Source organism: Heterodontus francisci, chromosome 41, assembly GCF_036365525.1.
Source record: "Heterodontus francisci isolate sHetFra1 chromosome 41, sHetFra1.hap1, whole genome shotgun sequence".
NCBI classification, from domain to species: domain Eukaryota; kingdom Metazoa; phylum Chordata; class Chondrichthyes; order Heterodontiformes; family Heterodontidae; genus Heterodontus; species Heterodontus francisci.
In genome coordinates, this window is record NC_090411.1 from 36,434,767 (window position 1) to 36,460,958 (window position 26,192).

At 43.3% G+C, this 26,192-nt stretch overlaps 1 protein-coding gene across 14 annotated transcripts in view; it reads right to left on the reverse strand.

Annotated features, from left to right (window-relative positions):
- The window catches only part of LOC137353490 (RNA binding protein fox-1 homolog 2-like), a 342,023-nt gene that overhangs the window by 198,267 nt on the left and 117,564 nt on the right, over nucleotides 1-26,192 (reverse strand). For 11 of the 14 annotated variants that reach the window (XM_068019825.1, XM_068019833.1, XM_068019823.1 and 8 more), the window contains one exon: nucleotides 13,781-13,828. The exons of 2 other annotated variants lie outside the window; for them this stretch is intronic. In XM_068019825.1, coding sequence (XP_067875926.1) covers nucleotides 13,781-13,828 — 48 coding nt within the window. Of the gene's footprint in view, nucleotides 1-13,780; nucleotides 13,829-15,291; nucleotides 15,316-26,192 lie in introns of those variants that run through there. One more of the 14 variants, XM_068019831.1, reaches the window with a different exon arrangement.

The following is a 26,192-nucleotide window of genomic DNA, read 5'->3' on the forward strand; positions in this document are numbered from 1 at the left end:
TTCAGGGCTGGGTACTGAATTGTTAAAACTTTCCCAACTGATCCCAAACTTCAATGAGGGAGACATGGCAGCATCTTTTTGTATCTTTTGAAAAACTGTCAAGGCAGTTAAAGTGGCCAGCTGAGGCTTGGACTCTCCTGCTACAAAGTAAGCTAACCGGAAAACCCCATGAGGTGTATGCCATGTTGCCAGATGAGAGTTCATCCAATTATGAACTGACAAAAAATGCTATCCTTGGGGCGTATGAGTTAGTACCCGAAGCCTATCGCCAAAAGTTTAGAACCCTCAAGAAGCAAACTGATAAAACTTACCTGGAGTTTGAGAGAAATAAGCAGCTGGCTTTTGACCAGTGGCTGAGGGCTCTAAAAGTGCAGCCCAGCTATGAAAATCTCAGAAGTAATTTTGCTAGAGGAATTTAGAAACTCTCTCCCACTCTCCATAAAAACAAATGTAGAGAAACAGAAGGTTTGTACAGCCCGGTAGGCAGCAGTTCTGGCCGATGAGTTCGTTCTCATCTATAAGTCGGTTCCCCAGGGGAAAACCTTTCCTAATCAACCCCACAAATCTGAAAAGGACAAAGGGTGAGAAGATGATAGAAGCCCAAACAGTCCTGGAAAAGAAAGAAAAGCAGGAGACACAGGGGGCCCTCCTCTAGCCAAGTAGGAGTGTGACCCAGAGATCTGTGTGCTTCTATTGTAATAAAGCAGGGCATCTAAGAGCTGACTGCTGGAAACTACGGGGGAAACCTGTAGAGTTAATCAGGGCACACCCGCTCAGTGAAGGAGAAGGGACCCTGATGGAAAGCACAGCAGAACAAGCTGTGGCTTGACTGCAGTAAGAGTCAGACCCAGGAAGCCTACCGCTGCAAGTGCAGGAAAATTTAATAGGATTCCTGAAGGTTATCAGGATTTTGTGTCTGAAGTGAGAGTCACCCCATATCCCGTGAGTGGGGCAAGAAAGCCCACAGTAATCCTCAGGAACACGGGCCACTAGATCCCTTTCACTGGGAAAAGGCCTGACCCAGAGTGTGCAGTAAACACCAGAATGGTGGTGAATGATATGTACCTTTACACCGGATGCACTTGGAATGTGACCTATTTTCAAGGCTGACCCTAGGGATTGTGCCTAGTTTGCCTATGGATGGGATTGACCTATTCCTAGGTAATGATCTGGCGAGGACGAAGCTTTCCCAGTAGAGAGACCGGAGGTGGTCAGAGAAACAGGGCAGTGGCGGGAGACAGTCCCCTGCAGTTTCCCTGAATGTATGGTGAATCAGGCAATAATCAAACCAGCTCCCCCAAAGGAGGCTGAATTGGCTCTGCAGGCAGATGACTATGAGGTCTGTCTGTCTGAGACTTTCTTTGGAAAGTTAGAGGACCCAGGGAATGAGTTAAATGGATCTTCCCTAGTTGAGGCATAGCAAGCTGATCCAGTATATAGAGTGTTAGCACAGGCTGCCTAGTCTGAAATTGAAGCAGAGGGAGTCCCTGATTGCTACCATTTAAAGAATGAGGTACTGATGAGGAATGGAGTTCTCCTCACAGACCTCAGAGCAAGCAGTGGACAGTGGTTCACCAATCAGTGATGCCGCAGAGGTACCAGAGAGAAATATTGAGAATGACCCATGAGATTACAGTGGCTGTACATGTCGGTATACGGAAAACCAAAGCCCGCATAAGACAGCAGTTTGACTGGCCAAAACTCGACAAAGATGTGGTGGTGTATACTGCAGGAGTGCCAGGTTGAGGGGAATCCCCAACCTACAGTGAAATCTGCACTCCTAAGTCCTGTATCATTGTTTGGAGGACCCTCCAGCAGAGGGCTGGTGAACTGTAAGGACCCCTGCCTAGAACAAAAAGGGACATGCAGGCACAAGGCTGGCAAAAGGTTAGAAACAGGGGAAAAAGGGACCAAGAGGGCAGGTTAAAGGAAGTCCAGGAGGAATCCCAAATGGAAACTCCTATTGTCCGGTCAGCCAACCCCGAAATATTTGAAAAGTTAGACCCCACATCCTCCTATGTAAATGCAGACACTAGAAGCACCCCACCAGAGTGGCTAACAGCATTTACAGGAACCTGTAGAAACAAAGAAAGTCCTCAAGAGGGCAGAGAAACCGTGGGGGTGATATCTCACCTAATCGAAATGCCGCAGGGGAATGCAGTAGAATCTGGGCAAATATCTGCAAGCAGGAGTGTCCCAGATGACAAAGGGAGGATTTTCAAAGAATCCTCCCCCAGAGTCAGGAAAAAGGAAACCAGCCATCCCCCAAGGTGAAAAGCCCTTACATGACTCAAAGCACTGAAGGTGTTCAGAGTGGAACTGCCCACTGTTGCCGCCCCCGAGCAGAACTCCAACCTAGGGCTAATTAAATCTAACCCTCCCCCTGCAGACCTCAACAAGAACAAAGACACCCTAGGCAGTCATGGAAATTTGCAAACTGAAAAACTTCCCGAAAAACCATATGTTTATTGGGATGCCAAAAAGGGCAGTTTAAAGCAGTACTGCTACCAATAAAAGAGAGGCTCTAACAACTGTTAGGATTTCTGAATGAATGAGAGATGCATGTGCGTTTTCCTGTACTTATCTTCTCTCTAGTCCCTTTTAATGAAATGCTCTTTTAAACAAAAAATCACATTTCATTCCGCTGGATGTGGAGGTGGCATGAAGACCCTCACCTGCCAAGAATGAGGTATATTAATTTTGTCATATGAACATTAATTTAAAATTGTTGCTGGAGTGAAGAAATGACTTGTTTTACAAGAGATAACCAGACACTTGGCTGGAGGACATTTGCATTCTAAGAGACAGTGCTTGGAGAGACAAAAGAATTGCTCACTGATTCAATTAAGAGAGATTGGGCCAGGAAATGGTGATCCACATCCTGTTGGGGTAAGAGACAACACTACACCCTACACACACCCGCCCCCCTCCCCCACCTAGAGCTTTGGAATCCTCAAACAAAGGAGTGGTTAAGCCAGCTGGTCACATGACTAACAGGCTGGTCCAGGCTTTTTGAACTAGACACAGAAGTTTGGGGTCAGATTGCAGATTGTAACCGAACTTGGAACAAGACAGCCTCTCTCCTGGCTGGCTCTCTCTCACTTTCTCACAACCCACTGAAGTCGCTTAAACCTTAGACCTACATCGAAACAAATTGAAGCATGCACTGGGCCCCAACGAACAGCAAGACTTACCAGCAACCAAAGACTCCACATTGAACTTAGAAGACCGTAAATAACTACCAGATATTGCCTCAAACTTTTCTCCTTTATTCCTTCTACTTTTTCTGTTTCTATCTGCGTGTGTTTATCGCATATGCATGCTAGCTTTGTCGCAACGCATACGCGGAGTGGTTAACTAAATCAGAGTTTAAGATTAATAAACTTCCACCTTTCTTGTTTAAATCTAAGAAAACATCTTTGATTTATTTGCCTTACAATTGGAAAGCAGTGAACAAGGATTCACTGAGGGTTGGGGGGGGGGGGGGGGGAGGTACAAACAGTGTTTTTAAAATTAAACCCGGTTATGGGTAGACCAGGCAAAGGCTGAGAGGGAACCCCTAGACCCCTATCTCACCTGGTCGTAACAATAGCAACAGAGCTTTGCTCTAATCTGTTGGTTATGGTAATGGACCAGCAACCCAAAGTTGTTTGGCCCAAATCTCACCATGACAAGTCACAAAATTAAAATATGAAATTAAGTTCAATAAATCTTGCAATTTTGGGCTGGCACCAGAAAATTGACAAAGTTGCCAGATTGTCGTAAAACCCCAACCAGGTCATTGATGTGCTTCAGGGCAGGGATCCTGCCATTCTACCTGATCTGGTCTATGTACTACTCCAATCCCATGCTAGGTTTGGGACTGTTGATACCCTTAGGTCAACCAGGGATGAACAATAAATACTGTGCAGCATCACCTACTCTGCAGCATATGTCAAAGAGCGCTTCCTAATCTCATGCAAGCAACCTTTCACAGCAATGGAACTGAATTGGCATCACATCCAACATGCGATCTTTCCTGACCTCAAAAATGCCTTTTAAGAGTTTGTTGGAGCTCACCAGTCTTCAGTCATTGACACTAGCCCAGAGTAATCCCTGTGACTAAGACTGATAGCAGACAACAAGATACAGAGGGTCTATAAAGGATATAATTGTGTTAGAAAATTCAGAGAAGGTTCACTCAACTAATTCATAGTTTGAAGGACCTATCTTATGAAGAAAGGTTGAACAGGTTGGGCCTATACCCATTGGAGTTTGGAAGAATGAGAGATGATCTTAGAGTCATAGTCATAGAGAGATACAGCATCTTATTGAAACATCCAAGATCCTGAGGGCACTTGATAGAGTAGATACTGGGAAGATGTTTCCTCTTGTGGGGGAGAATAGAACTAGGGGACACAGATTAAGAATAAGAGGTCTCCCTTTTAAGACGGAGATGAGGAGAAATTTTTTCTCTCAAAGGATTGTTAGTGTTATAGAACTTCCAAGCTTGTTTGTGAAGAAGACACCGAGACCAGGAAGCTTAGGTAGAGACTGTTTATTGCTTGCACAGAGCTTACTTCTCCACTCCAAACAATACAGCCAGTGCTGGCTGGCTATTCTTTACACACATTTGAATACAATTAACTAATTAACACCCAACACCTGTTCACCCAATTACCTTGAACTATCAGTTATTTATCATCCATGAACAGAATTTTAGACCCGAACGGTTAGACAATGGAATTCTCTTCCCCAGAAATCAGTGAAGGCTGGGTCATTGAATTTATTCAAGACTGAGTTAGATAGGTTTTTGATAGACTAGGGAGTCAAGAGTTATGGGAGACAGATCTCACTGAATGGCGGAGCAGGTTCGAAGGGCCGAATGACCTACTCCTGCTCCTAAGTCCTCCGTTCCTATGATCAATTTTCTGCCACTGCATTTCTTCTAGATAAACTTAGCCGACACAACCTCTTCCCCACCCGCCCTGACCATAACTTTCCAGACTTCATGATACAGTGAATCAACCCAATCAAATATTACTTAAAGGCCATATGCTTTTATATAAAACAGTTCTTCCCTTTGCATTTACCTTAATAGCTTCCTGCTTAGACTAGTAGGCTTTTCTTATGTTAGTTTATGGCTTCAGCTGCAGAGGTAAGGAAATTACTGGCCACATCGTCTGTCAACTAATCTGCCTTATCAGCAATCAAACAGACCTAGTCCCAGACTTCATAGTCAGTAATATTCTTTTCACAGCTGGGTGCCTTGGCCCAATCATTGAAAACAGAGACTAGCAGATACTCCAACTTGGCAGTCACCCATTGCTGCAAGGGCAGCATCTTGTCTTCCTTGCTCAGGATTCCCTTCCTAGAAGGAAGAGTTGCTCCTTAACTACCCCAGCAAATGCTTTCATATAAATTCATCTCTGAATCTTCTCACCTCCGGTCTCTTAATAGCTCAGTTCCATCATCCAAGATATCACCTTGGTGAATCATTGCTGGATATTAGGATTTCACCAGGAATGAGGGGTTATGTCATGAAAAGTCTTAAAAGTTAGGGCTTTCTTCATTGGAATGGAGAAGGTTAAGGGATGAGCTAATAGAGGTCTTCACACTAACAAAATGATAAAAGAAATTGCAGGACGTTGTCTCCATTGGTCAATGAGGGCAAGGGGCCACAGATATAAGAATTAAAGGGGTAGTCAGAAAAAATTCTTCACAGAAGTCTGTGGAACTTCTCTGCCATATACAATTACTGAAATAGAATCCATAAATTGTTCTAGATAATCATTCAACAGTTTCTTGTTGCAGTCACCGCGGTCACCCTTGTTCTTATAGAGGGTGATGATATTGGCATCATGTCCTGTGGTACTGCTCTCTCATCCCAGCACAGGCAACGCAGTTCATGGAGTGCTGAGTATAGCAGGCTTGGCACTCTTGATTATTTCAGGGGTAATGCCGTCCTTTCCAGGGGCTTTTCCACTGGCTAGAAAATCGATGGGATTACTGAGCTAACAACCCCACTGCCTTGTGGGCGAATTTTTCTGCACCCGATTTAAGCCCACATTTCTGTTCACTCCTCATTTCTTTTAACAATCGCCTCTTTCATCAATATCATCACCCTCTATAAGAACAAGGGTGACCGCGGTGACTGCAACAACTACCATGGAATCGCCCTGCTCAGCATAGTGGGGAAAGTCTTTGCTCGAGTCGCTTTAAACAGACTCCGGAAGCTGCCTGAGGCACAGTGCGGCTTTCGAGCAGAGAGCTCCACCATTGACATGCTGTTCTCCCTTCGCCAGCTACAGGAGAAATGGCGTGAACAACAGATGCCCCTCTACGTTGCTTTCATATATCTCACCAGAGCCTCTGACCTTGTCAGCAGATGTGGTCTCTTCAGATTACTAGCAAAGATCAGATGTCCACCAAAGCTACTAAATATCATCACCTCATTCCATGACAATATGAAAGGCACAATTCAGCATAGTGGCGCCTCATCAGACCCCTTTCCTATCCTGAGTGGCGTGAAACAGTTTTGTGTTCTCACACCTACACTGGTTCGGATCTTCTCACTGCAGCTCTCACATGCGTTCAAGTCTTCAGAAGAAGGAATTTCCCTCCACACAAGATCAGGTGGCAGGTTGTTCAACCTTTCCCATCTTAGTGTGAAGACCAAAGTACAGACAGTCCTCATCAGGGAACTCCGCTTTGCTGACGATGCTGCATTAACATCCCACACTGAAGAGTGTCTGCAGAGACTCATCAACAGGATTGTGGCTGCCTGCAACAAATTTGGCCTAACCATCAGCCTCGAGAAAACGATCATGGGACAGGACGTCAGAAATGCTCCATCCATCAATATCGGCGACCACACTCTGGAAGTGGTTCAAGAGTTCACCTACCTAGGCTCAACTATCACCAGTAACCTGTCTCTCGATGCAGAAATCAACAAGCGCATGGGAAAGACTTCCACTGCTATGTCCAGATTGGCCAAGAGAGTGTGGGAAAATGGCGCACTGACACGGAACACAAAAGTCCAAGTGTTTCAAATCTGTGTCCTCAGTACCTTGCTCCAAGGCAGCGAGGCCTGGACAGCGTATGTCAGCCAAGAGCGATGTCTCAAAGCATTCCATCTTCGCTGCCTCCAGAGAATCCTTGGCATCAGGTGGCAGGACCGTATCTCCAACAAAGAAGTCCTCGAGGCGGCCAACATCCCCAGGATACACGCCCTACTGAGCCAACGGCGCTCGAGATGGCTTGGCCATGTGAGCTGCATAGAAGATGGCAGGATCCCCAAGGACACATTGTACAGCGAGCTCGTCACTGGTATCAGACCCACCGGCCGTCCATGTCTCCACTTTAAAGAAGTCTGCAAACGCGACATGAAGTCCTGTGACATTGATCACAAGTCGTGGGACTCAGTTGCCAGCAATCACCAGAGCTGGCGAATAGTTATAAAGGTGGGGCTAAAGAGAGGCGAGTCGAAGAGACTTAGCAGTTGGCAGGAAAAGAGACAGAAGTGTAAGGAGAGAGCCAACTGTGTAACAGCCCTGACAACCAATTCTATCTGCAGCGCCTGTGGAAGAGTCTGTCACTCTAGAATTGGCCTTTATAGCCACTCCAGGCGCTGCTCCACAAACCACTGACCACCTCTAGGCGCTTACCCATTGTCTCTTGAGACAAGGAGGCCAAAGAAAGAAGACCTTTGAAATGGCTTGTTCTCTTCACAATTCATGATTCAAAAACATCCCATTCATCCAAACTTTCCGACTGCTACCTCCCAATTTCCTATCCTTAAGACGATACGCAGAAATATATAGTAGCTATAACACAAACAGGCTGTTCAACCCAACCAATCCTCCATGCAAGCAAATAGTCCTAACCACATTCCCCATTCTGATCCTGAAACCTCTTTTCTCCCCTTTTCCTTCACCCATCTATCCAATCTCATTTTGAGGAGTTTCTGCCTCTACTTCTAACTCCGGAAGTGAATTCCACAGCCTCCAAATTAATTTTTTTTAAAGAAGTTTCTCTTGCTCTGTTCTAATTTCTTACATTTAATATTTCTCTATGGTCCCTTATTCTAGATTACTCAACTAGTGCAGGCAGTTTTCTATCTATCCTGTCCTATCTTTTCCTGATTTTAAACAATTCTACCGCACAATACCATAATCTGCGCTGCACTAATGAAAAAGGCCCAATTTGTCTATTTCTATTTACTCAGACCAGGCAGCACATTAGTGAATGTGCTACAACCTCTATAAAACCTTCTTCCTCGACTGTGGAGCATAATAGTGCACACAGCACTGAGGTCTTGACATTGCCTTTTTCTTATTCTTTCATGGGCTGTGGGCATTTGTTGCCCATTCCTAATTGCCCTTGACAACTGAGTGGCTTGCTAGTTCAGAGTCAACATATTGCTGAGAGTCTGGAGTCACATGTAGGCCAGACCAGGATGGTAGATTTGCTTCCCTAAAACACATGAGTGAACCAGATGGGTTTTTACTACAATTGATGATAGTTGCATGGCACCATTATTGAGACTAGCTTTCAATTGTAGATTCTCCTAAATTAAATTTATTAATTGAATTTAAATTCCACCAGTGCTGTGGTGGGATTTGAAGCCATGTTCCCAGGGCATTGGCCTGGGCCTCAGGATTACTAGTTCAATGACATTACCACTATGCCACCATCTCCCCTCAATTGAGCCTCAATTTTAGCCAGCAATCTCTTGTGTGGAACATCATCAAATGGAAATTAGGCACATAGATGACACGGTCCCAGGTTAGCCCCCTCAGCCGTGTTTAGGTACTTGATCTTAGCCAGGGCAGCAGCTCTTGCACCACAATTGGTTTCAAATCCTTGGGCTGGGGTGGGAGGGTGCGGGGTGTTACGGGGGAATAGCACTTTTTGCTATCTAGTGACCCTTGCTGGAAAATGTCTGCTTGCGACCATAGAATGAGAACAGAAACAGCCTCAACTTTGAACTGGCTGATGGCACACTGTCCAGAGCCAGATGAAGAATGGACACTTGGCTAAGGTACTAGAGAGGTTAACATAACCATCTCCTAGGAAGAGTCAGCACATTTAGGAAAGAGGCGGCAAAAGGTGGGGAATTCACAAAATAGCAACCTGAGAAATTAGTACCACAAAGTACTGAATCTATAACAATCCACAGCAAAGCTCAGGAATATTTTGCACACAAGGCCTACTGCAGTCTTGCTCCAAGTATGCATGGACAAACTGACAGAAAGAACACTTTTAAAAGTTATGATCTTTAATCTCACTAGATTATCAGTCCATTCTATATATTAAACTGGAGACACTTAAAAATACCAACTACACAGGACAGCAAATCTCCCCAATACTTATAATCAGGTCACTCTAAACTATAAATTCAGCTGTTGTACAATATTGCATAGAATTACATTGAATTTACCACACAGAAACAGGCCATTTAGCCCAACTAGTCTATGCTTTACACAAGCCTCCTCCCATCCTACTTCATCTCAGCCTAACATCCTGCTATTCCTTTCTCCCGTAAGCACTTATCTAGCTTCTCCTTAAATGCACCTATACTATTCACTTCAACTACTCCATGTGATAGCAAGTCCCACACTCTGACCAATCTCTGGGTAAAGTTCCTCCTGAATTCTTTGTTGTTTTTTTTCCCAGCGACTTTCTTATATTTATGACCAACAGTTTTGGACTCTCCCACTATGAGAAATATCTTCCCCACGTCTACGCTATCAAACCCTTTCATAATGTGAAATAAGTCTATTGGGTCTCCTCTCAGTCTTCTGTTTCCCTAGAGAAAATATTGCAATGCCAGACAGACAGTATTATAACTATTCCAATCAGATGGAATCCTACTTGACATTTCAGCACTGCCAGGGAATTCTAACTGCAAGATGAACATAGAGAAGCCGGAATCTGACGCATAGGATTGAAGCCACCTTAACAAGCTTGACAGGATACGAAGGACTAAAATCTAGCATCGCCAATTGTTCACTCCCAGAATAAAATCCTTTCACTCTATACAAATGCCAATTGGGTACATAGGCTACATCCTAACTGACCTGTAACAAAGTCCTTTTCAGCCTGATTGACAAAGAGGCAAGGTGCTGCAGACTGACTGTTGGTGCAATGATTTTAATACTATCAGACATATTAACTAATTCAACATGTTTGCATGCAATTATTCAAATTAGGTTTGGGATCGAGAGATTCAAGGTTCATCACGACCTTGGAACATCACAATTTTATCTGTCAGTGTCAACATGTGTTAGGCAGTATGCATGTTTGTCAACATGGTGCAGATACTTAATCCATCAAGCCTCTGAAGGTTTGATCTGGGAGCTACTGGACAGTAGAAATAAGCAAGGTTCAGTACTGTCTCATTTTCACCAAACAATTTTTCTACTGCAAAAACAAAAAAGGTTCTCTTCTCCTCCCTCTCCCTCCACACATGTGCAGACAGTACAGTAAAGCATTTGTGGGAGATAGCTATACTTTCTTCAAAAAAATCCTGAATATAGATCCCAATTCTACTTGGCAAACTTGCACAATGAAGCAATTTCCATTCATCTTGTCCCTGATGGTTCACTTGTCCATCTGCAGCCTGTGAATCCAATTATCTGCAAAGCTACAGTTAACTGATAGCATTCCTCGCTCCCCAGGTACAGTTTCCAGCATAAACCAAGCTTGCCTTCCCTACCCCCACAGCCAAATGGACTCAATTACCAGATGGTAGAAGATAATTGATGGAGCTGTATTTAAGGTCACTTTTTTTTTAATCCTTGAAATTAACCCCTTTATCACCACACTATAATGAAACACCACTTTGAAATGAGCAGCCCCAGCCAGGAGGTCCTCAATCATAAGCACTTCAAGGAAACAGACAGGAGATAAGCAGAGTATCAGTATTGCAGGGAGGTAGCACATATATTTAGAGAAATAGAACACGGCATCAGTATTTTGGGGGGGGACAGTGGGGGAGAGGGGCGCCGTATTGGGGGAGTTGGGGCGGAGAACATGGCGCAGTTCAGGGCAGGGGGGACGGAACGCAGCGTCAGTATCGAGGGGGGAGGGGGAGAGAGGGAATGCAGCATCAGTATTAGAGATGTAGGAAGCAGTTCAATTTGCATGAGTTCAGTGTGCATATGATTTGACTACAACCTGAAGTTCTTCTAACCCACACTTTGATTAGAAGGGCTTCAGCTTTCACTTAACCTCTCAATAGCTCATTACAGAACTCAACTACCTAAGCTGCGGACATCGGTTGTGATGGGATGCTCTGCCAGAAACTAACAATAATTACCCAAGTGAAAGATCCTTAAATTAAACACCCCAGGTATGCTCATACAACCATTGCATGAGCCTAAATCCACTTTATATCTTTTTATAGATTTATTATATTTATACCAATATGACAGAGTGCTCGCCCCATCTTCCAGTCATTCCTGGACAGAGATGTCGCAATCCACCTCCCCCAGGGCTGGAGGTGGGGTGGTAGTGGGAGAAAAGTGATGTTGGGGAGGGGAAAGGTAAATAGGGCTGGGGTGAGGAGAGAGAGAGAGAATGAGAAAGAGAGGAAAAGGAACAGAGAGCTAATGACAGATTGCAACATCTGTGTCCCTGTCCAAGCATGACAATGCCTGAAAGATAGGAGCAGCACTCTGTCATACTAGTGTACTACACTTCCCAGAATCTACCACTAACTTTGTGCATCACTTTGCCATCGATTATACTACTGTAGTGCTTCTCTAACTTTTTTGGTTGAAGGATCCTATTTCAAATGGATTAGTAATGTGGGACTAGATTAGTAGCTTTTGCAGAGAGCTGGCACAGACACGACAGGCCAAAAGGCCTCCTACTGTGCTGTAACCATTCTATGATTCTATAATCACAAATCCCATATCTAAATCATACCATATAATACTCATAAGGTGAAATTCTGACGCTTCATTTATCTGGATTTTCAAATTGAACAAAAATTTATACAATCTCCCACAGCCTTCTAACTGGAAATTGGGCCTTGAAACCTGGCTGGGGGAATCCAGCAGCTGCCATCACAGCTCAGAATACCTCTGGTAGTATTAAATGGGTAAGCTCCCACTTCTCTTCGGGACCAGCAATTCTAATTTTAAATTTCTGCTCTCCAACTTACTCCCCATTATGCTCCACTCCCTGATGCCAGATAATGTGTCAACAATATCACTATGATCAGCTATTGTATAACAATATTGCTCTATGCTGTGCGATATATTGCCAGGTTTTGATTCACTGTTTAATAGCATCATAGTAATTTCACAGCTAACAATCTGGCTCTGGATGCAATATTTTTGCATTTGAATTGATAAGAGATCCAGATGTTATTGCAAAATAGGAGAATCATTAATTCTGGGACTGAGTATCTAAGATCTAATCTCCTGGACCATGTGGAGTGCAGCTCATTTATGGAGATATTTTGTTTAAAAAAAACTTGCATTATTATAGTGCATTTCTCAACCTCAGGACATCCCAAAATAACTCAATGAAGTATTTTGAAATGTAATCACTATAACACAGTAGCCAACTTGCACACAGTAAAGTCCCATAGACAGCAATAAGGCAAATGACCACAATCTATTTTAGTGATGTTGGTTGAGGGATAAATGTTGGACATCAGTTCAGCCTGATCCTGTCCTTATCCAATGTTCACACTGCACTTCCAGCAGAGGTCACTGGGCTGTGTTTACAAGCAAGAATGCTGATGATTCCCCCCACCCTGACTAGTGGGGCCACTTGCAGTGCTGCATACTACTGCTCTAGTTAAGATCAGTTGACTCTACACAGTGCCTGGGATCTTTCGGATCTATTCACTACATAAACTTGCTCAGTCATTGCCCGAGATTAAAGGGCTTCATTTTTTTCATGAGCATTCCAAAAGAAGGCCAATGCTACCAGGTTACAGATATGAAGGCCTAAAAAAAAGTTTTTTTCCACTGAGACAGAAAATTAGGCAGGGGTCATAAGAGGTTTTCAATATTCAAAAAGGTTTTGAGAGTGTAAATAGTGAATTGTTTTTACTAGTTGATGAATCAGTGACAAAGGGGCATATATTCAAGAATGATGAGAAGAATGAAGGATATTACAATATAGAATTCTTTACAAGTGGCTACTGAGGCAGAAATTATAATAATTTAAAAGAGAATTGGATAAAGATTTGAAAGGGATATAAAAGGATACAAGACAGGAAAATGTTTTGAAGTAGATAGCTCCAGTGAACATCTAACACAAGCACAGGCACAACAGTGATAATTTCCAACATTCTATGTAGGGCTTCACCCAGCAGTACTTTTGATGTTGTCTATAGCCTATAAAAGCCCCATTTACACTATGGGTCTCTCAGGAACAAACATTGGGAAATTTCTAAACGTGCTTTTGGCAAGCATTTTTTAAAAAATGCATTTCATGGCAAACATCTCAGAGGGTCGTTAATCTTTGGAATTCTCGACCTGAGAGAGCAATGGAAGCTGGGTCATTGAATATCTTCAAGGCTGAGTTAGACAGATTTTTGATCTACATAGGAGTCAAGGGTTATGGGAGGGCAGGCAGGCAGGCAGGAAGGAAAGTGGAGTTGAGACCACAATCAGATCAGCCATGATCTATCTTACTGAATGGCAGAGCCCTTTCGAGTAGCCAAATGGCCTACTCCTGCTTGTATTTCTTATGTCATGTTCTTACGTAGACGTGGACACCAATAATTACAGACACATAAATGAACATTCTCAAGTAGAAACAGTAAACTTTTTACCATGAGGTCAGCCCGCTCTGCACAATCCTTGAACTCCAGTGCTGAATCCTAAGGAAAAGAACACAACACAGCTTCATAACATGATCCTCTAAACAATGTACTGTACATTTTACATATCACTTGTGCAAATTTTTTTTAAATTTCTTGGCTGATTTTCTCTCTGCTTTTCTGGAGATGCCGATTCATGGTTCCGAAGGCACCAGACACCCTCAAGTTGCTTTCTCAAATGGCAATACTTCCGCTGTAAGCCTAGACATCGAGTGCCGGCAGGCTAGTACACAAAAGTATTTAGGAGCTTTAGAATGCACCTTTAAAACAGATTTAATTTAAATATTTAGCTAAGGAGCAGTATGTACATTGAAACTAATTCATTGCGTGAAGTACTTTCTATGAAATGGAATGAAAAATTAATGTTTTTTTTAAAAAAAGATCACTATTTAGTCAAATGTAGTTAAGAAAAATAATGCTATTACATCGCAGTTATTTTAAACATTTAGTACATGTTCTCAGAGGGACTTAATTTGGACAAACTGGTTTTAGGGATTTATAAAATATATTTTTTTTCTTGCAGTCTAACATCTAAAGCCTTTTACACCAGCTAATAAAGGTGCCTGCTTCCACCAGCCCTGTAAATTGCAAAGCAGTTACCCATGATTTTCAAAGATGCAGTGTTCCCACAAATGTGATACATGGTACACTATTTAAAAATTCAGCTTGTAGCTTAATCAGAGTAAAATTTGTAATCCTGGCATCCATGCTGACTGTCCAGGTTACAAAGTCTAACACAACCTTAAACCTTTTCATTTCCAGTACCATCATTTAATATAAGTTTGCCACCTTTTGTATCTACAGTTGTCAAATATTTACTGAGCCTCCATTTTAGCAACTCTAATGCTGCATTTAGAAAAAGGTTTTTTCTTCCCCCTCAGGGCATTTTCTCATTACTAACTGCAACATCTAGTGGTGTAAACTATAACTACATTCTGGACAATCCCAGTAGTATGGCTGCAGTAGATTAGGTAGATTAGGCACTGGTAAAGACTTTTACCTGCAATCTCTCAAAAATTATTTTGCTGATCTTGCAGCGATCGCATTAAAACAGTCATTCTGTACAGATGTCATCACAGATCAACATAAACCCATACAACAGATCACCATTACCATCATCAAAACGGCAAACAAAATAGGTAACTTCATGGTAGGAAACGGAGGGACACATTTTGGAAGGAAAAATAAGCAGACGAACATACGCTAAATGATAAAACTTTAAAGGGAGAAAGAATCTGAAGTAAACACTGGTAAAAGTCAGAGCAAAGCACATGTTGATTAAGCTGTGTAAAAAAAATTGGGAGAGAAAAATGTCAATAGTTCTGTAGTAAGGCCAGGGAATTGAGACAAAGTAGTTGGGTCTTTCAGACAGCTGGCAAAGGTGCTATTGGATAATTGGTTTTCTTGTGCCCGGTACGTCTCTATGATGTCTTCAGTATCAATATACTTTCCATCATTCCTACCTGCGCTGTGCAAATTATTACATTATTCACTTAATCTCGATTTCCCCAACTGATGTTCACTGCTTCCCTATAAAACTCGAGGACATTTTGTGAATGCAACTTGTTTGAACCATGTGACTACTAGAGGCCAATCCCCATACTGCAGGCCTGCTTCCACTCCACAACCAACCTTGCTGTTCCCAGCCTATTGCCCATTCCTTCCTGCCCCACATTCTAGACAAATGCTGTATGAGAGCCATCCGTGGGGGTTGGGGGGGGGGGGCGGGAGAAACAGGAAGTTGGAAGAGGGGAACCAAGCAGATAGTCAAAGGAAGAGGGATTTATTTTCTTTTGTTTGTGTTTAATACCATAGAAGATCAGTTTGTTACTAAAGGATCTAAAATGTGAGCATTTATGTGAATCTCTTGATCGGAGTCCACTATTCTCAGGCATGTCTATTATTCTCAATATTATAGATGCTTGATAGTGAATGCCCTTTTCAGGTATGAGTAAAATAAGTTACTAACAATGTAGGTCAAGCTACAAAATATAATACATTTACAGTTCTCAAAAAAAATCTTTTGTACTATTTGTCCATCCACTGGCATTAACTATCTTTTTGGGTTCCCCCCGAAATCTTTCACCTGCCTTCCCAAAGGCACAGATTCATGCTGGGCACAGGTCCATAACCTCACTTTGCTTTCAGGGTTCAGAATTAGATAGCAAGTATTTCCAAGATATTCAACGAGGGGTCACTGACTGATTTCTCCTCCCCCACTTATTAACTAAGATCAGCTAACTTAGCACAGACTAGCAGTTATACCAAGCAATTCTGTTACTCACTAAACCAAAGGGAGAGCAAAAGAAACTGATATTAAATAATATCTATGTATACGTATACATATCTAACATTGCTGGTTCAGAATTGCCCCATAGTACTCATTCATTTTCTTGTGTATAATCAGGCGTGAACATACACCAAGTTTGGAAATAATGACAGGATTTCTCTGATTCAATCCAGGTCCTAAAGACACAATTATCCTTCTTTATCCAATGTCAACCTTTTCCTTATGTTAATGTATTGGTTCACCCAGCCCTCCTGAAAAAGCTGATCCTCAACCCTCAATCTTTGAAACAAACCATCTCTCAGCTGCCCAACCAGCTGTCCCATTATGTCCCGATCCAATCCAGTTCCAATCAGGTCACAGCATTAAAACCACCATGTGGATACTGATCATCGTGTGGACACCCGAACGACATGGATGACAACAGCCCAGAGCTCCCGACCTCAAGCAATCCAGCAGCCTCAGCCTCCCAGCAAAGGGATTACAGGTGTGCGCCACAACACCCGGCATAAACATTAGCCAGGAATAACTCCCCTGCTCTTCTCTGAAATAGCACAATAGGATCTTTTACCTCTCCCCACCGCGCCCACCACCACTCCCACCGCACCTCATACTCAAAAGCAGCATCAGCAAACGGAACAAGTTGATTGCCCACACTCTCAGCCAGGGAATGTCATGCAGTGCAGGAAGGAGTGAATTCTAATGATGGGTGAAGGCTAATATTGTATTTGTACTACAGAACTGCTTCCTGAACCTTCACTTATATTGCAGATTTGACAACTACTGACTTGCCATTGAGGAAAATCTTTGCAATGGCTCAACAGTTAAGTTCAAGCGACATGTTGATTATTTAACTGCGCTACAAATCCCACCTATCAGCAATATTTATTTATGCAAAATCATCTTTCAATACAACACATTTTCTTAGTGCCAAATACTCTTTTGTATTGTATAGACACTATGTTAAAACCTAAAAACTTGCAGACTGATGAAAGGATTTGCAAAATATCAATGTCCAGCCAATGTTTTAAACCTAAAGACTACACTGCCATTACAGTAAACTAACAGCAGAGAGCAGCAATACAGAACCTACAGCATCATCTACACAAATCAAATTGTTGACCATGTTGTACAAATATAACATCGAATAAAAGCAGCTACTTCCTGCAATACATTAATCCTGCATTCAGGTTACATTCCACAACAGAAACTAACGCAGTCTAAAACAAAAACTTGTTCTCTGCTACCCCAATAAGATAGTTCAGACGGGACGATGTTACCTTAAATTTGGGTGTACTGCAAATCTCACCTTCGAATTTTTAGTATTCTTGGAAATGCTTAGGTCAGAAGTATCCAAATGTTTTTGTTTTCACAGGCCACATATTACAAACTACAATACAAAACCTAAACTACAAAGAATACATACAAAAGCACTCCTTTCCCTCACCCCACCCAACCCCTTTAGTCAAATTAAAAGCAGTATAATTCAAGGCATTTAAAGCACTTCCCACAAGTCGGAGTTAAAAAAGATAATTCCATACAAGGTCACTCTCCTCCCCCAACCAGCCCCACAACTTGTATAATAACGGTTATTCCAACTGCGACTGTGCTTCAAAGTCAGAAAGTGCTAGAAATACTCATGTCTGGCAGCATCTGTGAAGAGAGAAACAAGAGTTAACCTTTCATCAGAACACAGAATTGTAACGTTAACTCTGTTTCTCTCTCCACAGATGCTACCAGCCCTGTTGAATACTTCCAGCACTTTGTTTTTATTTCAGATTTCCAGCATCCACAGTATTTGGCTTTTATTATTATGGACTTCAAAGTCATTTGAAGTTGAGAACTTTCTGAGAAGTGAATAGTTACAATTCCTTTTAAATAAGGTTACAAACTAACTGTTTGAGTATTGCACTATTATTTGAACTTGCTATTCTGTTTCAGCGGCAGACTGCAGAACTGTATCAATGGGCTTAGCACATGGCCTGCAGTCTGCAGTTTGAGCAGAATCACAGAACTGTTACAGCGCAGAAGGAGGCCATTCGGCTAATCGTGTCTGCACTGGCTCTCAAAGAGCAATTCACTCAGTTCCATTCCCCTGCCATCTCCCCATAACCCTGCACATTCTTCCTTTTCATATAACTAATTTCCTTTTGAATGCTTCAATTGAACCTGCCTCCACCATTTCTCAGGCAGCGCATTCCAGACCTTAACCACTCGCTGCTTGAAAAAGTTTTTCCTCGTGTCACTTTTGCTTCTCTTACCAAATATGTAAATCTGTGCCCTCGTTCTCGATCCTTTCACGAATGGGAACAGTTTCTCTCTATCTACTGCATTTCTAGTTTAGTTTTTCTTCCGTTTGACAAGTGTTTAATATTCAGCACAGAATGAGCAGCACATAGCTATGAGTTTTGCAATTATAAAACAACCACCTTTAATAAAAAAATCACCATGCCAGTCTAGGGCAGGGCCTGCGGGCCAAGCCAGCACCTATACAACATCCAAGCTTGAGCTGACCAGTGGCAGGCAACATTAGTGCCACATTAATAATGATCATCTCGAAACAAGGGAATCCTTTGACCAAATTGCCAAATGCTCCATGAGGTCACCAATGACTAGCGCCTGAATTGGACCAGCGATATCAAAACCAAGCCTACAATAATCAGGGCAGAGGTTAGGTACTCTGCAATGAGTAGCTCACCTCATCACCCTCTCCAGCGCATACAAGGCACAAAACAGGAGAGTGATCGGATACTCTCCACTTGCCCGGATGGGTGTACCTCCAACAACACGCAAGAAGCTCGACACCATCCAAGTCAAAGTAGCCCATTTGATCAGCACCTCATCCACCAAGTTAAACTCACTCCACCACCAACGCACAGTGGCAGCAGTGTGCACCATCTACAAGATGCACTGCGGCAACTCATCAAGGCTCCTTTGACATCACCTTCCAAACTTGTGACCTCTACCACCTAGAAGGTCAAGGGCAGTAGACCCATGGGAACACCACCAACTGCAAGCTCCCCTTCAATTCACACAGCATCCTGTAACTATATCGCCATTCCTTCACTGTCACTGGGTCAAAGTCCCGGAACTCCCTTCCTAACAGCACTTTGGGTGTACGTACCCCATATGGACTGCAGCGGTTCAAGGCAGCAGCTCACACCACCTTCTCAAGGGCAATTAGGGATGGGCAACAAATGCTGGCCTAGCCAGCAATGCTCACATCCCAAGAATGAAAAAGAAACTTGTGGTATTGTGGAGTCTCTCTATTTCCACTCACCAGCTCTCACTCCTTGGTCTCCCCAACTTCTGTTCTCCATAAAGATGCTGTCATAAGTTTCAGCTGCCACTCACAGGCCTGCTTCGACCTCCATCTTTATTACCAGACACCTGCTTGGACTGGGACCTATTCCCTTTCATTCTGACTGCAGCTTCTTCACTGTTCCTTGGGCTCAGCCAGCCCCCACCCCAGCTCTTCCCCACATCCTCTACCCAAGTAAACAGGAGTTATGAGGCTTCTGTGTTGTCATGTGATAATTTGTACTGTAGTTTTCCTACTTTTAGTTTTTACTGAAATGTTCTGTTGATTTCTTAGTATCATTCACCTGTTGAGTCCAGACCTGCCTCAGTCCCATTCCTTGTCCTGACCTACTCGTCCCAGTCCCAACTCTTCCTCTTCTTGACTTTCCCATTGCCCCACCAACTTTTTCAGCTGCCCAACCTTTCTCTGTCTGATACCAGCACCATATCCCTCTGCTCCTTGCTAAACTAGTAAGCAATTCCATTTAGAGTGCTTCACAAATATATCAATTATCTCCATTCCTGATAAACAAATTCTCTAAGTTGCGTGACTGAAAAAAGCTAACTTTAAAAAGACTTCGGTTATGAAAGCAACTCAAGTTTAGCTTTTTCATCTTAAAACATTTTAGAGTCAGAGTTATACAGCACAGAAACAGGCCCTTCAGCCCATCATGTCTGTGCCGGCCATCAAGCACCTAACTATTCTAATCCCATTTCCAGCACTTGGCCCGTAGCCTTGTATGCAATGGCATTTCAAGTGCTCATCTAAATACCTCTTAAATGTTGTGAGGGTTCCTGCCTCTACCACCCCTTCAGGCAGTGTGTTCCAGATTCCAACCACCCTCTGAGTGAAAATTTTTTTCCTCAAATCCACTCTAAACCTCCTGCTCCTTACCTTAAATCTATGCCCCCTGGTTATTAACCCCTCCACTAGGGGAAAACATTTCTTCCTATCTAACCTATCAATGTCCCTCATAATCTTGTATACCTCAATCAGATCCCTCCTCAGCCTTCTCTGCTCTAAGGAAAACAACCCCAGCCTTTTCAGTCTCTCTTCATAGCTGAAATGCTCCAGCCCAGGCAACATCCTGGTGAATCTCCTCTGCACCCTCTCCAGTGCAATCACATCCTTCCTATAGTGTGGTGCCCAGAACTGTACACAGTACTCCAGCTGTGGCCTAACTAGCGTTTTATACAGCTCCATCACAATCTCCCTGCTCTTATATTCTATGCCTCAGCTAATAAAAATCCCATATGCCTTCCTAACCGCCTTATCTACCTGTGCTGCTGCCTTCAGTGATCTATGGACAAGTACACCAAGGTCCCTCTGACCCTCTGTACTTCCTAGGGTCCTACCATCCATTGTATATTCCCTTGCCTTGTTAGCCCTCCCAAAGTGCATCAACTCTCACTTCTCAGGATTAAATTCCATTTGCCACTGCTCTCTCTGCCCATCTTACCAGTCCATCTATATCGTCCTGTAATCTAAAGCTTTCCTCCTCGCTATTTATGACACCACCAATTTTCGTGTCATCTGCGAACTTCCTGATCATACCTGCTATATTCACGTCTAAATCATTAATGTACACTACAAACAGCAAGGGTCCCAAGCACCGATCCCTGAGTTATACCAGGTCACAGGCTTCCACTCGCAAAAACAACCCTCGACCATCACCCTCTGCCTCCTGCCACTAAGCCAATTTTGGATCCAATTTACCTAATTGCCCTGGATCCCATGGGCTCTTACCTTCTTAACCAATCTCCCATGTGGGACCTTATTAAAAGCCTTACTGAAGTCCATGCAGACTACATCAACTGCTTTACCCTCATCGACACATCTAGTCACCTCCTCGAAAAATTCAATCAAGTTAGTAAGATATGATCTCCCCCTGACAAAGCCATGCTGACAATCCCTGCCTCTCCAAGTGGAGATTAATCCTGTTCCTCAGAATGTTTTCCAATAGTTTCCCTACCACTGATGTTAGACTTACCGGCCTGTAATTACCTGGTTTATCCCGGTTACCCTTCTTGAATAATGGTACCACATTCGCTGTCCTCCAATCCTCTGGTATTTCTCCTGTGACCAGAGAGGATTTGAAAATTTGCGCCAGAGCCCCTGCTATCTCCTCCCTTGTCTCACATAACAGCTTGGGATACATCTTATCTGGGCCTGGGGATTTATTCACTTTTAAGCCCGATAAAACAGCTAATATTTCCTCCCTTTCAATGCTAATATGTTCAAGTATATCACAATCCCCCTCCATGATATCTACACCTACATCGCCCTCCTCCATAGTGAACAGAGATGAAAAGTAACATAGAAACATAGAAAATAGGAGGTGTAGGCCCTTTGGCCCTTCGAGCCTGCTGCGCCATTCATGATGATCATGGCTGATCATCCAATTCAGTAACCTGTTCCCGATTTTGCCCCATATCCTTTGATCCCTTTAGACCCAAGAGCTATATCTAACTCCTTTTTGAAAACATACAATGTTCTGGTGTCAACTGCTTTCTGTGACAGCAAATTTCACAGGTTCACCACTCTTTGGGTAAAGAAATTTCTCCTCATCTCAGTCCTGAAAGGTTTACCCCATACCCTTAGACTATGACCCCTGGTTCTGCACTCCCCCACCATCGGGAACATCCTTCCTGCATCTACCCTGTCAAGTCCTGTTAGAATTTTATAGGTTGCTATGAGATTCTCCCTCACTCTTCTGAACTCCAGCCAATATCATCCCAACCTACTAAATCTCTCCTCATAAGTCAGTCCCGCCATCCCAGGAATCAGTCTGGTAAACCTTCGCTGCACTCCCTCTATAGCAAGAACATCCTTCCTCAAATAAGGAGACCAAAACTGCACACAATATTCCAGGTGTGGTCTCACCAAGGCCCTATATAATTGCAGCAAGACATCCCTGCTCCTGTACTCGAATCCTCTTACTATGAAGGCCAACATACCATTTGCCTTTTTTACTGCCTGTTGGACCTGCATGCTTACCTTCAGCGACTGCTGTAAGAGAACACCCATGTCTCGTTGCATATTCCCCTCTCTCAGTTTATAGCCGTTCAGATAATCTGTCTTCCTGTTTTTGCTACCAAAGTGGATAATCTCACATTTATCCCACAGTTTTCTGTCATCTGCAAATTTGGAGATATTACATTTAGTTCCCTCATCTAAATCATTAATATATCTATGTGAATAGCTGGGGTCCTAGCACCGATCCCTGTGGTACCCCACTAGTCACTGCCTGCCATTCGGAAAAAAAAAAACATTTATCCCTACTCTTTGTTTCCTGTCTGCCAACCAATTTCCTATCCATCGCAATACACTACCCCAATCCCATGCGCTTTAATTTTACATGCTAATCTCCTATGTGGGACTTTATCGAAAGCCTTCTGAAAGTCCAAATAAACCGAATCCACTGGCTCCCCCTCATCAACTCTACTAGTTACATCCTCGAAGAATTCTAGTAGATTTGTCAAGCATGATTTCCTTTTCGTAAATCCATGCTGACTCTGTCCGATTCTACCACTGTTCTCCAAGTGCTCTGCTATAAAATCTTTGATAATGGACTCTAGAATTTTCCCCACTACTGACGTCAGGCTGACTGGTCTATAATTTCTCTCTACCTCCCTTTTTAAATAGTGGGGTTACATTAGCTACCCTCCAATCTGTAGGAACTGTTCCAGAGTCTATAGAATCTTGGAAGATGACCGCCAATGCATCCACTATTTCTAGGGCCACTTCCTTAAGTACTCTGGGATGCAGACCATCAGGCCCTGGGGATTTATCGGCCTTCGATCCCATCAATTTCCCCAACACCATTTCTCTACTAATACTGATTGCCTTCAGTTCCTCTCTCTCACTAAACCTTGTGTTCCCCATCATTTCTGGTAATATATTTGTGTCCTCCTTTATGAAGACAGAACCAAAGTATGCATTTAGTTGGTCAGCCATTTCTTTATTCCCCATAATAAATTCCCCTGTTTCTGACTGTAAGGGACCTACATTTGTCTTCACTAATCTTTTTCTCTTCACATACCTGTAGAAACTTTTAGTCAGTTTTTATGTTCCCCGCAAGTTTGCTCTAGTACTCTATTTCCCCTTCTTAATCAATCCCTTGGTCCTCCTTTGCTGAATTCTAAACTGTTCCCAATCCTCAGGTCTGTTGTTTTTTCCGGCAAATTTATTTGCCTCTCCCTCAGATCTAATGCTATCTCTAATTTCCCTAGTAAGCCATGGTTTGGCTACCTTTCCCGTTTTACTTTTGCACCAGACAAGAATAAACAATAGTTGCAGTTCCTCCATGCGCTCTTTAAATGTTTGCCATTGCCTATCCACCGTCATCCCTTTCAGTAACGTTTCCCAATCCATTATAGCCAACTCGCGCCTCATACCTTCGTAGTTTCCTTTACTAAGATTCATGACCCGTCTCAGATGCAATTACGTCACTCTCCATCTTGATGAAGAATTCTATAATATTATGGTCACTCATCCCCGAAGGGGTCTTGCACAACTAGATTGTCAATTATTCCTCTCTCATTACACAATACCCAATCTAGGATGGCCTGTTCTCTAGTTGGTTCATCAACATATTGGTCCAGAAAACCATCCCGTATACACTCCAAGAATTCCTCCTGTATGGTATTGAGACTAATTTGATTTGCCCAATCTATATGCAGATTAACGTCACCCATAATTACAGATGTTCCTATTTCGCATGCGTCTCTAATTTCCTGTTTAATGCCATTCCCAACACCACTACAGTTTGGGGGTCTATATACAACCCCCACTAATTTTTTTTTTACCCCTTAGTGTTTCTCAGCTCTACCCATACAGATTCCACATCGTCAGAACTCATATCTTTCCTCACTATTGCGTTAACTTCCTCTTTAACCAGCAATGCAACTCCACCACCTTTTGCTTTTTGTCTGTCCTTCCTAAATACTGAATATCCCTGGATGTTCACTTCCCATCCCTGGTCACCTTGCAGCCATGTCTCCGCAATCCCAACTATATCATACCCGTTTACATCTATTTGCGCGATTAATTCATCCACTTTATTGCGAATGCTCCATGCGTTAAGGCACAAAGCCTTAAGGCTTGTCTTTCTAACATTACTTATCCCCTTCCCACTATTTTTCACTGTGGCCCTGTTTGATTCTGGCCCTTGATTTCTCTGCCTATCACTTTTCTTATTCCCCTTACTGTCTGTTGTTCTGGTCTTTGATCCCCCCTCCTCTGACTCCTTGCAAAGGTTCCCATCCCCCTGCCATTTTAGTTTAAACCCTCCCCAACCACTCTAGCAAATACTCCCAGCAGGACATCAGTCCCAGTCCTACCCAGGTGCAACCCGTCCAATTTGTACTAGTCCCACCTTCCCCCAGAACCGGTTCCAATGTCCCAGGAATCTAAAACCCTCCCCCTCACACCATCTCTTCAGCCACGTATTCATCTGATATATCCTGCTATTTCTACTCTGACTGGCACGTGACACTGGTAGTAATCCTGAGATCACTACCATTGAAATCCTACTTTTCAACTTACTTCCTAACTCCCTATATTCTGCTTTTAGGACCTCATCCTCTTTTTTTTTTAACCTATGTCATTTTTACCAATGTGTACCACGACCATTGGCTGTTCACACTCCCCCTTCAGAATGTCCTGTAACTGCTCGGAGACATCCTTGACCCTAGCACCAGGGAGGCAACATACCATCCTGGAGTCTCTTTAGCGGCTACAGAAACGTCCATCTATTCCCCTTACAATTGATTCCCCTCTAACTATTTCATTCCTACACTTTTTACTTCTCCCCTGTGCAGCAGAGCTAACTGTGGTGCAATGAATTGGGCTGTTGCTGCGTTCCCCAGGAGGCCATTCACCCCAACAGTATCCAAAGCAGTATATCTGTTTTGCAGGTGAATAGCCACGGGAGATTCCTGCACTCCCAGCCTGGTCCTCTTGCTCTGCCTGGTGGTCACCCATTCCCTCCTGCCTGTGGAGTCTGAGACTGCAGTGCGACCACCTCTCTATTCGTGCGAACCACGATCCTCTCCGCCTCGTGGATGCTCCACAGTGCCCCCAGCTGCTGCTCCAGCTCCGAAACCCGGGCTTTGAGGAGCTGCAGCTGGAGACACTTCCTGCACACATGCTGCTCCCGGGCAGTGGAATTGTTCCCAGCTTCCCACATAGAGCACGAGGAGCACACCATGGCTTTGAGCTCTCCTGCCATGACTTAACCCTTTAAATTAAACCTTTTGAAAGATCTTAATATCAAATAATACCAATTATTCTAGGGCCCTTCTTCCCTGGTCCTCGTTACTACAGAACTCCCTAAAAAACACTTACTATCTGTGAAAAAAAAACTGTAGACCTTTCTTACCTTAGTTACTAAGCCAGCTATTTAAAGCTATTCCCTAAAAGCAGTTACTCACCAACCAATCACCTTGCAGCTTTCCTGTGACGTCACTGTTGGCTTTTTTTTCTATTTTTTTCAAAACTCCAGCGCGCTGCAAGAGGTCCGACTGCTCTCCGCTCCTGAAGGTAAGTGAAGGCCCCAAGCCTCTCGCTGGATTTATCTGCTCCCGGTTCTGGTTGCTTCCCCACAGGTCCGACTGCTCTCCCTTCCTGAAGGTAATCATTTAAAACTTCACCTATGCCCTCCGGCTCCACACACAGATTGCCACTTTGGTCCCTAATGGGCCCTACTCTTTCCCTGGTCATCCCCTTGCCCTTAATATACTTATAAAACGCCTTAGGATTTTCCTTTATCTTGA